The sequence below is a fragment of the Anopheles coluzzii genome, chromosome X (assembly GCF_943734685.1).
Source record: "Anopheles coluzzii chromosome X, AcolN3, whole genome shotgun sequence".
Classification (NCBI taxonomy): domain Eukaryota; kingdom Metazoa; phylum Arthropoda; class Insecta; order Diptera; family Culicidae; genus Anopheles; species Anopheles coluzzii.
Window position 1 is genome coordinate 17,507,365 of NC_064669.1, and position 14,139 is coordinate 17,521,503.

The 14,139-nt window shown below is 42.9% G+C and overlaps 1 protein-coding gene across 7 annotated transcripts in view; it reads right to left on the bottom strand.

The window, feature by feature from the left end:
• LOC120958107 (uncharacterized) overlaps positions 1 to 10,727 on the bottom strand; it is an 88,212-nt gene extending 77,485 nt beyond the window's left edge. For 3 of the 7 annotated variants that reach the window (XM_049609506.1, XM_049609500.1, XM_049609503.1), the window contains exon 1: positions 10,238 to 10,688. In XM_049609506.1, the coding sequence (XP_049465463.1) occupies positions 10,238 to 10,478 (241 nt within the window). In that variant the 5' untranslated portion in view covers positions 10,479 to 10,688. Of the gene's footprint in view, positions 1 to 9,725; positions 9,971 to 10,037 lie in introns of those variants that run through there. The other 4 variants (XM_040380680.2, XM_049609519.1, XM_049609514.1 and 1 more) reach the window with 4 other exon arrangements.
• Positions 10,728 to 14,139: the final 3,412 nt, after the last annotated feature.

Consider the following 14,139-nt stretch of genomic DNA (forward strand, 5'->3'; position numbering starts at 1 on the left):
AAATAAATGTTTTGGTATTCCAGTTACGAAACAAAACGTTAGTAATAAAAATAATAATCTCTTGGAATGGAAAAGCCTTGGCTCACAAAGGGTCCCATATAAAGCCCTTGGCTAGTAAGTCTTTGTGATTATTATCTGTTTATACCCTTGCTATAACGTATACTTCATGAATATAGAAATGACACCGACGCAAATAAAAAAGTTACCTCCGAATATGAGCATGAAAAGTAGCAGAGCATTGGCCTTGCGAGAACGTGATGTAACTGGAATGTAATGACTCACTGTTGCTGTGAATGTTGTGAATCTGAAGCAACAGTTTTATTGCGACAAGAGATGATCTTGTCCCCACTGTACGCATTGAAGCTGCTCCCAATAAAGCGAACGCATAGAAGCAACGATCGATTTTCGCTGTTTGTCACGGTTTGAAGCCTTGCGATCTTCGTCCATCCAGAGACCGGGTATCGATCACATCGACACGGCTCCAGACACGGTGAGCTGTACGATACCAGTCATGTCGGATCGAGGGAACGGTGCCCGATGATTTATGGCCCCCGCGCTGTTCTTGCATTTGCAAGATATTCCAGACGGAGCAAAAATTATATGATCCATCCAAAGAGCATGGCCAACAGCTCAATGGAACAATAGCTGACAAACAATAAAGGAGAGTATTGGTAGCACAGCGAAGTAAGGGTTAAGAAGTCACTCCGGGATGGGGCATTAGACTTTTGAGATTGCAGTGGACGCAATTGCGTTCGAACATTACCTAGTCACATAAACAGATGCACAACTGGACACTCTAACCGGATGATGTGTGCATGAATGTGCATGTGAGCACTTCAAAACACTTTCGATGCGTACCTTCTTGCGCTAGAGCGTGGCTCGCATTCTCTCTTTGACCGTGCTACTGATCGGTTATGTTTTTGCAGACTCAGCTTTCCATTATTGTGTGAGTATTGGAATATAGTGCCTTTGCGAAGCTGCTCAGTTTGTATGTAGGTATGAGTGTGGGTGTGTGTTTTTTGGTTTTTGTGGTGCTAGTCTTACACTAAACTGCATCTAACTGTATGTTCACGTGTATCCCCTGTACAGCCGTTCTTGCAAGCGATGGAGCGAAAAGCTACCCTCACGCACGTGTACGTCGGAAATCTGGCGCCCAACGTAAACCACCAACTGCTACGCCGCTACCTTTCGATAACCAGGACCGTAATCTCAGCGAAGATCGCACGAAATGCAATGACTGGAGAGTCCTTGTTGTACGGCTCGGCCGTGTTCGCGACCACTCGGGACGTCCCGAGTAAAAAAAAAAAACACGTACGTGGCGCTCGATCGGACGATCCGAGGCCAAGTCAGGCTGTCGTACCCAAACTCAACGTCACTACCAGACAACAGGCCGGGCGTTTTGGTCGCAAAGCTTCCAAAGCTCCTGGAATTGAAGATAACGATGCAGTGTTTAAAATCTTTGGAAATCTGGTTCTCAACGATGATGTATTCCAGTAGTAATAACGCTCAATATTCATTGATTTGTACATACACTGAGGGCCTTGACACTGAGAGCACTACAATTTTATTAATATCTCATTTGATAGAACTATTCAGCTCAATGTTATTTCGTGCACTCTACTTTGATTATAATAACGCAGCATTCTTATTGAACTATTAAACTTTAATATTATTTAATATATTCAACAACAGCTTCAGTTTGTTCAATTGTCACAACGCACCCATTTACTTGAAATAAAGCTTACTCTCCTTAGTATCATGTAGAATGTGATCGAGTATTTTTGCATTTCAACAATAGCATCCTGAAACGATTTGCTTGAGCAGATATCCGAAAACTCATCCATTACTTGTTTCACGGGGAAAGAAAGATGAAGTGCGGGTGAAATTACCATGCTATGGTTACTGACATACAGTTTTGCGCAGATCGTCTGAGCGTAATTGTCTGCCCAAGGTTTGCCGGACGAATTATTACATGCAGCTGTGCGGTTTTATTGCACCCGATTGCTTTGCCGGGCGAACGTCTCGGCGCAAGCGATGTGATGTGCATCTTACTACAGAATAAGTAAATCGAGGAGATTGTGGAGATTTATTTATTTATTTATTTATTTATTTATTATTAATTTACGTTATCGGGCAATAGGCCTAAATAACAGATACAAATTCTTAATTAGTAAACAACTTAAACATAAATAACACTAGCCCTTTACAACTGACAAAGGCGAGAAACAGGGATATGAAAATCTGCAGATGATTCAAGTCTATTGTAGCTGACACACATTTTAATTAAAGGGTCGTTAGCGCCAAATGAAGAAGATCGAAATGGGATCCTGATTAAAGACTTGCTTCTAAGATCCCTAGTAGGTGCAGAAAATCTGATCAGATTTAAAATTTCAGGTGCATCAATAAGCCCATTTAATAACTTATGCATGAAAATACATTGAGCATTCTTTCTCCTGTGTTCTAAAGTTTCGAGATCAAATAACTGACACCTGACATGGTACGGGGGGCGTGGCATTTGGTTTGACCAAGGAAGACGATAAAACATAGCGCGTGTCACCTTTTTCTGAACTTTTTCTATCATGTCTATATAGGTCACTTGGTTTGGACACCAAACAACGCAAGCAAATTCTAGTATAGGACGGACTAAGGCACAGTATAATGATTTAAGACAGAAAGGATCCTTAAAGTCGGAAGAAGCACGTAGAATAAAACCTAACATATTTAATGCTTTTGAGACGATTGTGTGGAAATGGCACGATAATATAAGTTTACTGTCTAACATTATTCCTAAATCACGAACTACAGATGACCGCGGCACACTGTCTTGACCAATTTTGTAATTAAAAGCTATTGGAATCCTTTTCTTAGGGAAAGTAATGCAAGTTACATTTTTGTACATTCACAAACATTTCGTTATCATGGCACCACGTCAAAAAACGGTTTACGGAATCTTGAAGTATTTCGCAGTGATTTGAATTGTCAACAGCAAGGAACATCTTAAGATCGTCTGCATATAGTAAAACATTGACGTTATTATTTGCAGCCCGTTGATCGTTATGAATCTGAACAAGAATACAATTAATTAACTCGATGATCGAATGAAAGCATATGCAAACGATTTGGCATTGCTTTATTTCGAATGTATTTAATTGTACATCATGACTATCGAATATGGCTTTTGATAGAGAAACAACGGGATATCAAACTTAGAAAAGAACATTTTATTTCTAGTTAAACTGACTCATGCACAATACATCTGATAATGCACGGAAGTTTCCACGTTATCTTGCTTGCTAAAACAGATCGAACAGATCGATACAGTCCAATGCACTGGCAGCGCAGTGGATGTTTTCTACGTCTTCTTTTTGTCACCAATCGATCAGTGCCTTGTTAGATTTTCTTTTATTTTCCTGTGAAGTATTTTCCATGGGCCGGTCTGGTGGTACAGTCGTCAACTCGAACGACTTAACAAAATGCCCATCATGGGTTCAAGCCCAGAATATACCGTGCCCCCATACGTAGGACTGACTATCCTTCAACGGTAACAAAAAGTCACTGAAAGCCAAGCCCACTTCACTAGTGGGTACAGGCAGGCCTTGACCGGCAGCGGTTGTTGTGCCACTAGACGAAGAAGAGGAAGTATTCTCCAGCAGCAGTGAGTATGGAAAGGCTGACGCGAGAATGGTCGTCTGAGCTTTGCGGGCATTATGTTTTTGGTTTTCGCACACGTGCTATCTTGCCGCTGCTCGTTCAGCGGTCGTGTCGTTCTCGCGCTTAGCCGGTACAACGTCCGATATAGACAAGTTGTCTAGGGCAGACAGGTGGTAAGACGCATCTTGTCACAGGCCACGAGCTTCTTTTGAGACATATCCGTCCTTAACCGCCAAATGGTACACGGCCTACTTACATGTAAATGACTAACAAGAACAATTCGTAGCATGATACAGGATTGCTTCATTAATGAGTTGCTGAATTCAATTTTAATATTTGATCAACTAAGCTTCAAAGCTTATTTGCACGAATTTAGATTCCTCAATAACCGAGAGTTTGGGGTTATAGTTCCTCTTGTCCACTTTTACCAACGATGAGCAGTATTGTATCAAAATGTACGAATATATGACAATTTTGAATAGAAATCACTATTTAAATAGGTATATCAAAAGTGAATGTGAGAAACAATGCAATAAATATGCTCGACCACGTCAATATGCCGGAAGAAACTCTCCAAAGCATCAGGGTATTGACCGAGCAAAATAGACAAAAGTAAATGATAAAACAGCTGAGACTTAATCTCTTTACTGCAAAGGAACATGGTGGAAGACGAAGAAGCAAGCGAGAAAGAGAGAGAATGTGGGACTAAACGAGAAAGAGAAAGTGATCGTTTGGAAGACAGCATGTTCTTGGCCGCTGGGTTCCATTCTACTGATTCTTCTTCGGCCCACTCCATCACCCTCTTTCATACTTCCTTCGCAGCATCATTCGCCGGGGACTTTCAAAGGTGCTTGCGATGCGACGCAAACCGTATGTTTTTGCATAACCACCCCCGTGGGCATGTCATAAACCGTCCGTCTGCGTCGGACGGCACAAACGGCGGCGATCGCGGTGCCCAATCGATGAATGAAGATCACATATCTTCATCTGTCGTGTTATTTTACGAGGCTTTATGGCATTCGTCTCTCGTGCGGCTCGAGATAACTGTGAGCATTATGGCTCGTAAAACGCTGGAAGTTTGGTCAGCAGCTCCAGAGCGCCTCAGTGGCTTATATCCATTACTGCATACAATTACATCCCAAATATCGTGTCTGTCTGTGGCATTGAGATCGCGTATTCATTAAAATAGTCGCATAATTGCTTTTTCTTATTTATGATTTATTTCGCTAGCGAAACAAGCATTCTGGAACTACACTCTCATTCCTGTAACAAAATCCGTCTTGGTAAAAGAGTTTCAAAAAACATGAAATAATAAGTATTTGTGGATGTTTATAAAGTATAGTTTTATTTTGTTTCAAAAATATTTCTAACGAAGCTCGTATAGACTGATAATGGAAATGGTATGCGATTGGCAGTAAGTACAATGGTGAGTTATTCCAAATTCATTCAAATCAGTGTGAAACAACCTTCTTCTAATGCACTGAGCTCCACTCCTTGCTCAAGTGAAAGTAAACGTGAACCTTGAATCTATATACAAAGATTTAAAAAACAAACTTTAAATTGCACATTTCACTTGCACTCGAACACTATTCTTCAGCGTGGGTATCCTCTTCACTCTGCCAGGATGCATGCTTCGCTGATAAACGAAGCTTTAGAATGAGCGATATCGAATCCAACAGCGACTGGACGAAAGCACGTGGAAGACATTACACACCCAACCAGGCTCTTGGGAAGAGGGATGTGGCAGCCGATGAGCTAGCCACCGCCGGAATAAATGCTGTGCTCAAGTCGATCGGACTGGGAAATGGTAGGAAAAACACATCACTGAAATTTTCCACTTCCACGCACACAAACACACACTCATACTTACACAGCGTCAGTGAACGGCAAAAGTTGGTTGGACTACTTCACGACCTTGAGACGAGTATCGTCCACCACGGTGTTGTCCATAATGCGGGAGACGAAAAGAGCCTGTTTATCGCTCTGGTAGCGCAGTATCGCCCAACCGAGCGGCTCTCGGTCCTGATCCCGCAGCACGGACACATCCCTCAGGAGGCCATACGTCCCAAACAGTTCGCGCAGCCGCACCGCTCCGAACGACTGCCCCAAGCCGGACACGCGCACGTACCCACCAAGGAACCAGTTCGTCTGCAGGCCCTGGAACTCGGCCGGCGAAACTGGTGGTGTGCCTCCTCCGTGTCCATGGCCGACCTAAACGACACATACGCCTCACGGTACCCGTACACGCACCGGCCCATTACAATTTGCATCACCCGGCCTATCCGACCGAAAAGCTCGTGTAGTACTTCCTCGTCGATCCATTCGCTGAAATTGGTAACGTGCAGCTCGATGGACGTCAGGATTGGCCGGCTGGTGGTAGTAAAGCTGGCCGCCGCGTATATCCGAGTGCCCGCCAGCCAAGCACCATTCAGGTGACGGGCAGCGGTTCTGGCTGGTCGTAAACGACGATTGCACTTTTTACCGCGACGGAGAATGTGGGGCGCGAGCAGATCATCTCCCGGAAGGGGCCATATAGGTTCAACAACATACCAAGCATTCTATCGTCGTAGAGCGAGGTAATGTTGCCCAAAAACAGACAAAAGCGCTTATTCCGCGCAAATGCTTCTGGAAGTGGCACAACGCTGGCCGACCTGTCACGCAATTGGCCTGAAAAGAGCAACACACATATCCACCACACACACGCACAACCACGGTAGCAAATTAGCTCCAACTTTTTGGAAATATTTATGGTGGAGCTTACCTCCGCTGTAAGCATGCATCATATTTTGTTTGGGTTTTGTTGTTCACTCACACTGCAAAAGAATTCTGGAACGAAAATTGCACTAATATTGCATCGAACTTTCTTCACCGAGCTGCCGTATCGAAGTGACGATCCGAAAGGAAGCGACAGCAACATGCTGCTACACTGAAACACTCTCGCTGACCGACGCGTTTGTGGTAGATTGAGAGAGACTTTGTCCCTGTTCGCTTTCGTGTGAGCGTTGCGCCCAATGTACAATAATCCACTCGCTCACATCTGTTGAGTGCAGCGTACGTTTGACGTCACTAGGGTGTAGTCAACATGTTTTATCGTTCTACTCAAGAAATCATCAAACCTGACAGAGTGAGACATCATGTTGGTTATATTACTAAGGTGATGTTTCATCTCATTTATTAATAATTTTATACAAAAAAGGTGGTAGCTGTTGTACGCGATGTTGCGATAATTATTGACACCAAATTGTTTCATTCGATCTGTTTGATGAATCGAATTACAGATTCAAAATGACATTCGACAGTCATTCTAAAAAATGTCATTTGTCACAATGACACTCCTCCTGTACTCCTGTAATTCTAGATAAATGTTCTAATTGTTCGAGTGTAAATTTGAGTGGTTGAATACGTAAATATTAGTAAATGCATGGTAAAGAAACGTTTACTCTGCAGGAAAAATGTCAAATGTCCTAGAACCTGTCATGAACCTATATCGTTCCTGGAATCGATCATGAATCCATATCTGTTCTGAAACCGATCATGTACTCCTACCGGTCGTGGAACCTATCATGAACGCATACCGGTCCTGGAACCGATCATGAATCCATACTGGTCATGGAAACAATCATTCAACCTTACCGGTCCTGGAACCGATCTTGAACCCGTACCGGTTCTGGAATCGAATGTAAAACGTCGATCACGAACACATATCGGTTCTGGAATCTATCATGAACCTAAATCGATTCTTGAAACCTATCATGAACCCACACTGTTCCTGGAATCTAGCATGCAGCATACCATGCCATTCCGGTCCTCCCAAGGAACATGTTCAATCTTATCATAGTTTCAACGTTATTGTTACGATTATTTCATCAAGTCTCCCTTTTTCATTTGCATGTCTTGTATGGCCTAATAAGACTATCCAGCATATTCTATTCCTATAACCGAGTCGTCTCGACGTCGCGTTGACGAGTTTTGTGTGTTCATTTGTATGCAAAAGTTAACTTTGGATTTCATTTTCTCGACTCGAATCGAATCGAGTTAAGATTTTTTCAAATGCCCTCAATTTGCACCACAAGCTATGTCAAGGCTGTGCCATAACAAACAAAACATAAAAAGTGTTTTGGAAACTTCCAGTCATGTAAACTTTTGTATTACAAAATATCATTTTGGCTTTTTGGGGAATTTGTTTGACAAAATATCTTCATGGCTGACACATATTGGACACACAAATGAACTATCATATCAATAAAAATGGATTCCATTGGCTTAATATCAGTATGACTTTCCAGATCACAATTTGCAGTTCTATTGTTGTGGCTAAGATAGTTTTAAACAGCATACAGCTTTAATAAGCACTTGTGCAGACTAACAAGTTTTAAGACTCTCCACGTTAAGGTAGTGTCCGAGATACGCGGAACCTGGTATATAAATATTTACACAATCGTTGTTACGTTCGCAATAATTATTCCGTAACGAATGTCTCAAACTGTAATTTCGCGTGGTGCGCGATCATCTTAATCTAGAAACCGGGAACGCTACGTGTAAAAGCGGAATAAATATGCGTCAAAAACACTAACATGCGGCACTCACGCGTACGTACACTTATGTACTATTTATCCTCGGAAAGGATACACTAACACCCTAAAATGTATGGGCTTCCGGGGGTATAATAGGGACCGAACTTTTAATAAACAAACCATTCGGATTTTGCAACTCTAAGAAACCTCGTCTTTTTTTAATTTTGCATATTCGGATCACGAAAGAAATCTCTCATTCCTCTTCACCCCCTTCTGCGGCATAGGCTCCTCAAATTACTTGAGAGAGCAACTAGCGGGAAGGTTAATCATTGATGTCGAACGGTTGAGAAGATCGCTGTTACCCGAGCGGGTTTGATTTACAAGGCCGCATCCTTCGCGTGGCCCACAGATCCGTTCGCCCTAGTAACAATCGTGGTTTTATGATTTGATACAGTATCAGTTAATAGTACCATGATTAAAAACAAGCTAATTTCATTTGATTTTTCAAAATCAATAAGAAGCGAGAAGATGTTTGCATTATTCGGAATCGTATTTAATAATGTATACCGGAGATGAAACCACCCACCCGCATGCAAAATGAAAATAAACTTAAATCTATAATGGCTGAAAACCGCTTCTCCACGTTTTTCGTAAATAGCGTAGCTCAGGTATAGTCTGTATAGTGTGTTCCAAGTTCCTTAATATGCATTTAATGAGATCAGTTGATCTTGATGCTTCTTCTTCTTCTATTTGGCATAACGTCCTACGCGGACATGCCGGCCTACACCAGGCTTTCGAGACTTAATTCTTTACCACGCAGCCGTATAGTCCATCCTTGCTACGGGGGAACGGTCCATTCTAGGTTTGAACCCATGACGGGCATGTTATTGAGTCGTTCGAGTTTATAAGCCAGTATTATAAGCGCCTTCAGAGCGTTTTAAAGGTTTTACAACTTTAGAAACTGTTAAGCATCTTCGAAAGTCATGTTAAAACGATATGTTAGTACACTCATAGTAAAGCATTCTTTAGACATGTTTAAGTATAAAACGTGTAGGTAATGTTTTTTGGACTGGAACGTATCATGAACCGATACCGGTGCTGCAGTCGATCATGGAGCGATACCGATCCAGAAATAGCTCCCGATTTCATTCATATCATAAACCAATACCTGAAACTGTTCGGAATTCGGAACGATACCTGACCTGATCCGGGTCAAGAACTGAAACGGTTCCAGTTCCAATTGATAAACCATACCCAGTAGTAATTTAGAAATAGTGTACGAATTCAAATATCGTAGGAGTTCACGGTACAAATTAGCGTAAAAGTTACCGTACAAGTTAAAAAAAAAACTTGTAACATGAATAAGAATATGTGTTACGCGAAAATGTCATCCATAAGTATTACTTAAGTTAAACTGGTTTCTGGGTCGTTTATTTCCAAACAAAACAAACGGTCTAAATTTTCACCGCGAGTATATGTGTCTATTTTGATATTTCGAAGACATATTGTGCAGTCAAAACTAAAAAAAACTAAAATCAAAACAGGCGGAGTATAATATAATAAATAAGCCCAAGGTTTTTTTCTAAATATTTGCTTCAATTTTATTCAATAATTTTGATTTACCAAAAATACAAAATTACAACTCTTTATCCATGTATCGAAAATTGCAAGACTACATTCAACATCATTGAAACACACAGGACTTTATCCAGTTCATTCGCTCCCTTCACTCCCTCTGCTGCTGCTGGCAGGTATCGGCATACCAACTCAGCTCATCGCCAGCTCCACTGCTCAACAGCTTAAACCTACGGAAGCAAAATACATAACATTAGCAAACTCATCAACAACCACACTACTTTCTTGTTCACCGACCTCCACACGTGCACAGCGATCAACGCCTTCGGCTGCATCTTCCGAGACCTCCACGATGGCTTCTTTGTGAGCTTCGTCGTGAGTGGTCTCTTGCTCGACGTGATCCTCGTCCACGCTGTTTGCCTCTTCCAGGATTTTCTCCAAAGCTTCTAGCTTGTCACTTTCAGCTATCGGCTCTCCACTGATGTGTTCACTTTCACCTCGCTCCACAATGTCGCTCATTGCATCTTCTAGAGCCTTCTTGATCTTCGACTGATCTTCAACCAGCTCCTCGTCCTTCTGATCTTGAGCGACCTTATGCTTATCCCGTTCCTGAACAAACAATATCAAATCACTCCCTGGCTCAGTGGCCTCCTCTGCAGCCCACTGGTGCAAAGGAATGCTCACGTATAAGTCTCCCAATTCGAATGCACTCAGCTCCTTCTCTGGGGTGGTAGCCATGGCTCAGCCGCTGTTCTGCACACTGAAACACTTGAAACCGATCACGGATAATGTCACTGGACGACAAACAAGAATTGTAGCGCTCGATAGGGAAAGTTCCACTAGCTTAGACTTGCACTTAGACACTTGCACAACGCTCGCCACGAAGATGTTACTAGCTTCACAATATTTGAACAACGAAAGGGTGCGTGCGCAATGAGCGATCGGCTTTTATAGCCCTCTAATGCACAAAACATGTATGTAACATGCAAACAACAATGTATTTGTGTAATTGTATTCTTAGTGTAAGTGACCAACCGTGTGCAGTTATTTGCCTGACTCATTCTTGATACTTCCCAGGGTTCCTCAGCATTAGCTACGTTAAAAGACAGGATAGATAAAATTGTGTAATAGAATGATACAAATGATTTTATTCATGTAAGATCTGCATCGAAAATCTGTGATTTGATACGTATGTCATCTTTCCGTGGAGTGCTGTCTTGTTTATTAATTGAATTTAATTTTCTCATGCTCGAGATGGGACTGTTTCGGATGATATTCTGCTCGTATTTGATGTACTTTGTATAGCTTGCGCTGGAAAGCCCTGCCCAGAGCACAGTTTCGTTCGGTACGTGCCTATATGATCGCAAACATCGTTCGCTCATTGTACGCAAGTGTTCGCGTAGGGATGACGATGCGATGAGTAATCCTTCACCACAACAGCGCAACTTCGCTGTACAGGATTAGCTGCAAAAATTATTGATGATATTCTAGGGATGTACTAAAAGGCATATTGGCATAAAATCGTTGTAAAAACAACATTCAGGTTGTTTAAATATTCATTAAATATATTTTCAAATCTAGATAAGCTGTTTCGATGCGAAGTGCCGACAGTGCGAAATACAGCCGAAACGATCTTCACCGATCGATCGTTCTCAGGCACACACGGCTCTTTAGAGTAAGGTCGGCTTATGCCAGAGAGAGCGCGTGAGGTCTGGCTGCATTCTTTCATCTAACGCAGTGGTCTCCAAACTTTCCAGTTCGCGGCCCGCATTGATTTACAAATAACGTTTTTGAGGGCCATGTTGACGTTACCTTTAGAATGTTTGAAAGCTCATTTCGGGCTGCTTACGATCCTGCAGCAGTAGTTTGGAGTCCTCTGAGCTAATAGATAGATACATTAAATTTATTCAATACATTTGTATCAAATTTATTTAATCAATAAAGACTATTCTGAAATCGTTAAAGCAACCAAGATATGGTATGGCCAAGCTCGGTTATGACGGTTAATATCATGGCCTATCCCGCAACTGGAAATATTCTAAGACAAAAGTCATTGCATAATTTGTTTCTTAAATTACGAGAACGTTGAATATTAGAAAAGTTCTTAATTTTTTGAACGAAGTTGTTATCCCAGCATGAACTGCTCATGAACCAATATTTGGAACACCAGTACCGCGCGCGTTATCTATTTGTGTGTTATTATTTCAAATACGATCTTGGCCCACGTAGTCAAATGAGTTTGATATAGCTGATAGCAATGACTATTCCTCTTTTGTGTTTTGTGAAAATCGTTGATCAACGGGGGAAAGGACCGCCACGAGCTTCTACAAGTGACGTCAGACGTGCGCTACTTAGCGAAAGTCATCAACACAGCCTTAACTTGTTGGTGTTGCTGAAAAGTGCAATACACTCAACCGATATGTGCGAGTGCATTTTTGCGCATATTGCAGTACATCGGACGCAGCGCTCAAATGAGAGCGAATAGGGACAACGTCTCTCTCAATCTCCCACAAACGCGTAGGTCAGCGAGAGTGTTTCAGTGTACCAGCATGTTGCTGTCGCTTCCTTTCGGATCGTCACTTCGGTACGGCAACTTGGAGAGGAAAGTTCGATGCAAGATGAATGCATATTTCGTAAGTGATTTCTTTTGCAGTGCGAGTGAAAAACAAAAACTAAACAACATTATGCATGCTTACACAGGAGGTAAGCTTCATCATAAATATATTCAAAAAGTTGGAGCTAATTTGCTACCGTGCTTGTGCGTGTGTGTGGTGGATATGTGTGCTGCTCTTTTCCGGCCAAGTGCGTGACAGGTCGGCCAGCGTTGTGCCATTTCCAGAAGCATTTGCGCGGAATAAGCGCTTTTGTCTGTTTTTGGGCAACATTACCTCGCTCTACGACGATAGAATGCTTGGTATGTTGTTGAACCTATATGGCCCCTTCCGGGAGATGATCTGCTCGCGCCCCACATTCTCCGTCGCGGTAAAAAGCGCAATCGTCGTTTACGACCAGCCAGGAACCGCTGGAGAACGCGGCCCGTCACCTAAACGGTGCTTGGCTGGCGGGCACTCGGATGTACGCGGCGGCCAGCTTTACTACCACCAGCCGGCCAATCCTGACGTCCACCGAGCTGCACGTTACCAATTTCAGCGAATGGATCGACGAGGAAGTACTACACGAGCTTTTCGGTCGGATAGGCCGGGTGATGCAAATTGTAATGGGCCGGTGCGTGTACGGGTACCGTGAGGCGTATGTGTCGTTTAGGTCGGCCATGGACACGGAGGAGGCACACCACCAGTTTCGCCGGCCGAGTTCCAGGGCCTGCAGACGAACTGGTTCCTTGGTGGGTACGTGCGCGTGTCCGGCTTGGGGCAGTCGTTCGGAGCGGTGCGGCTGCGCGAACTGTTTGGGACGTATGGCCTCCTGAGGGATGTGTCCGTGCTGCGGGATCAGGACCGAGAGCCGCTCGGTTGGGCGATACTGCGCTACCAGAGCGATAAACAGGCTCTTTTCGTCTCCCGCATTATGGACAACACCGTGGTGGACGATACTCGTCTCAAGGTCGTGAAGCTGTCCAACCAACTATTGCCGTTCACTGACGCTGTGTAAGTATGAGTGTGTGTTTGTGTGCGTGGAAGTGGAAAATTTCATTCAGTGATGTGTTTTTCCTACCATTTCCCAGTCCGATCGACTTGAGCACAGCATTTATTCCGGCGGTGGCTAGCTCATCGGCTGCCACATCCCTCTTCCCAAGAGCCTGGTTGGGTGTGTAATGTCTTCCACGTGCTTTCGTCCAGTCGCTGTTGGATTCGATATCGCTCATTCTAAAGCTTCGTTAATCAGCGAAGCATGCATCCAGGCAGAGTGAAGAGGATACCCACGCTGAAGAATAGTGATCGAGTGCAAGTGAAATGTGCAATTTAAAGTTTTTTTTTAATCTTTGTATATAGATTCAAGGTTCACGTTTACTTTCACTTGAACAAGGAGTGGAGCTCAGTGCATTAGAAGAAGGTTGTTTCACACTTATTTGAATGAATTTGGAATAACTCACCATTGTACTTACTGCCAATCGCATACCATTTCCATTATCAGTCTATACGAGCTTCGTTAGAAATATTAGAAATATTAGAAATATAACACTGGAAACTCTTCCACCAAGACGGGTTTGGTTACGGTGATGAGAGTGAAGTTCAAGAATGCTTGTTTCGCTAGCAAAGTAAATCATAAACAAGAAAAAGCAATTTTGGACCTGTTTTAATTAAAAGGCATTATCAATGCCACAGACAGACACGATATTTGGGATGTTATTTTATGCAGTAATAAGGATAAGCCACTAAAGCGCTCTGGAGCTGCTGACCAAACTTCCAGCGTTTTACGAGCCATAATGCTTGCAGTTATC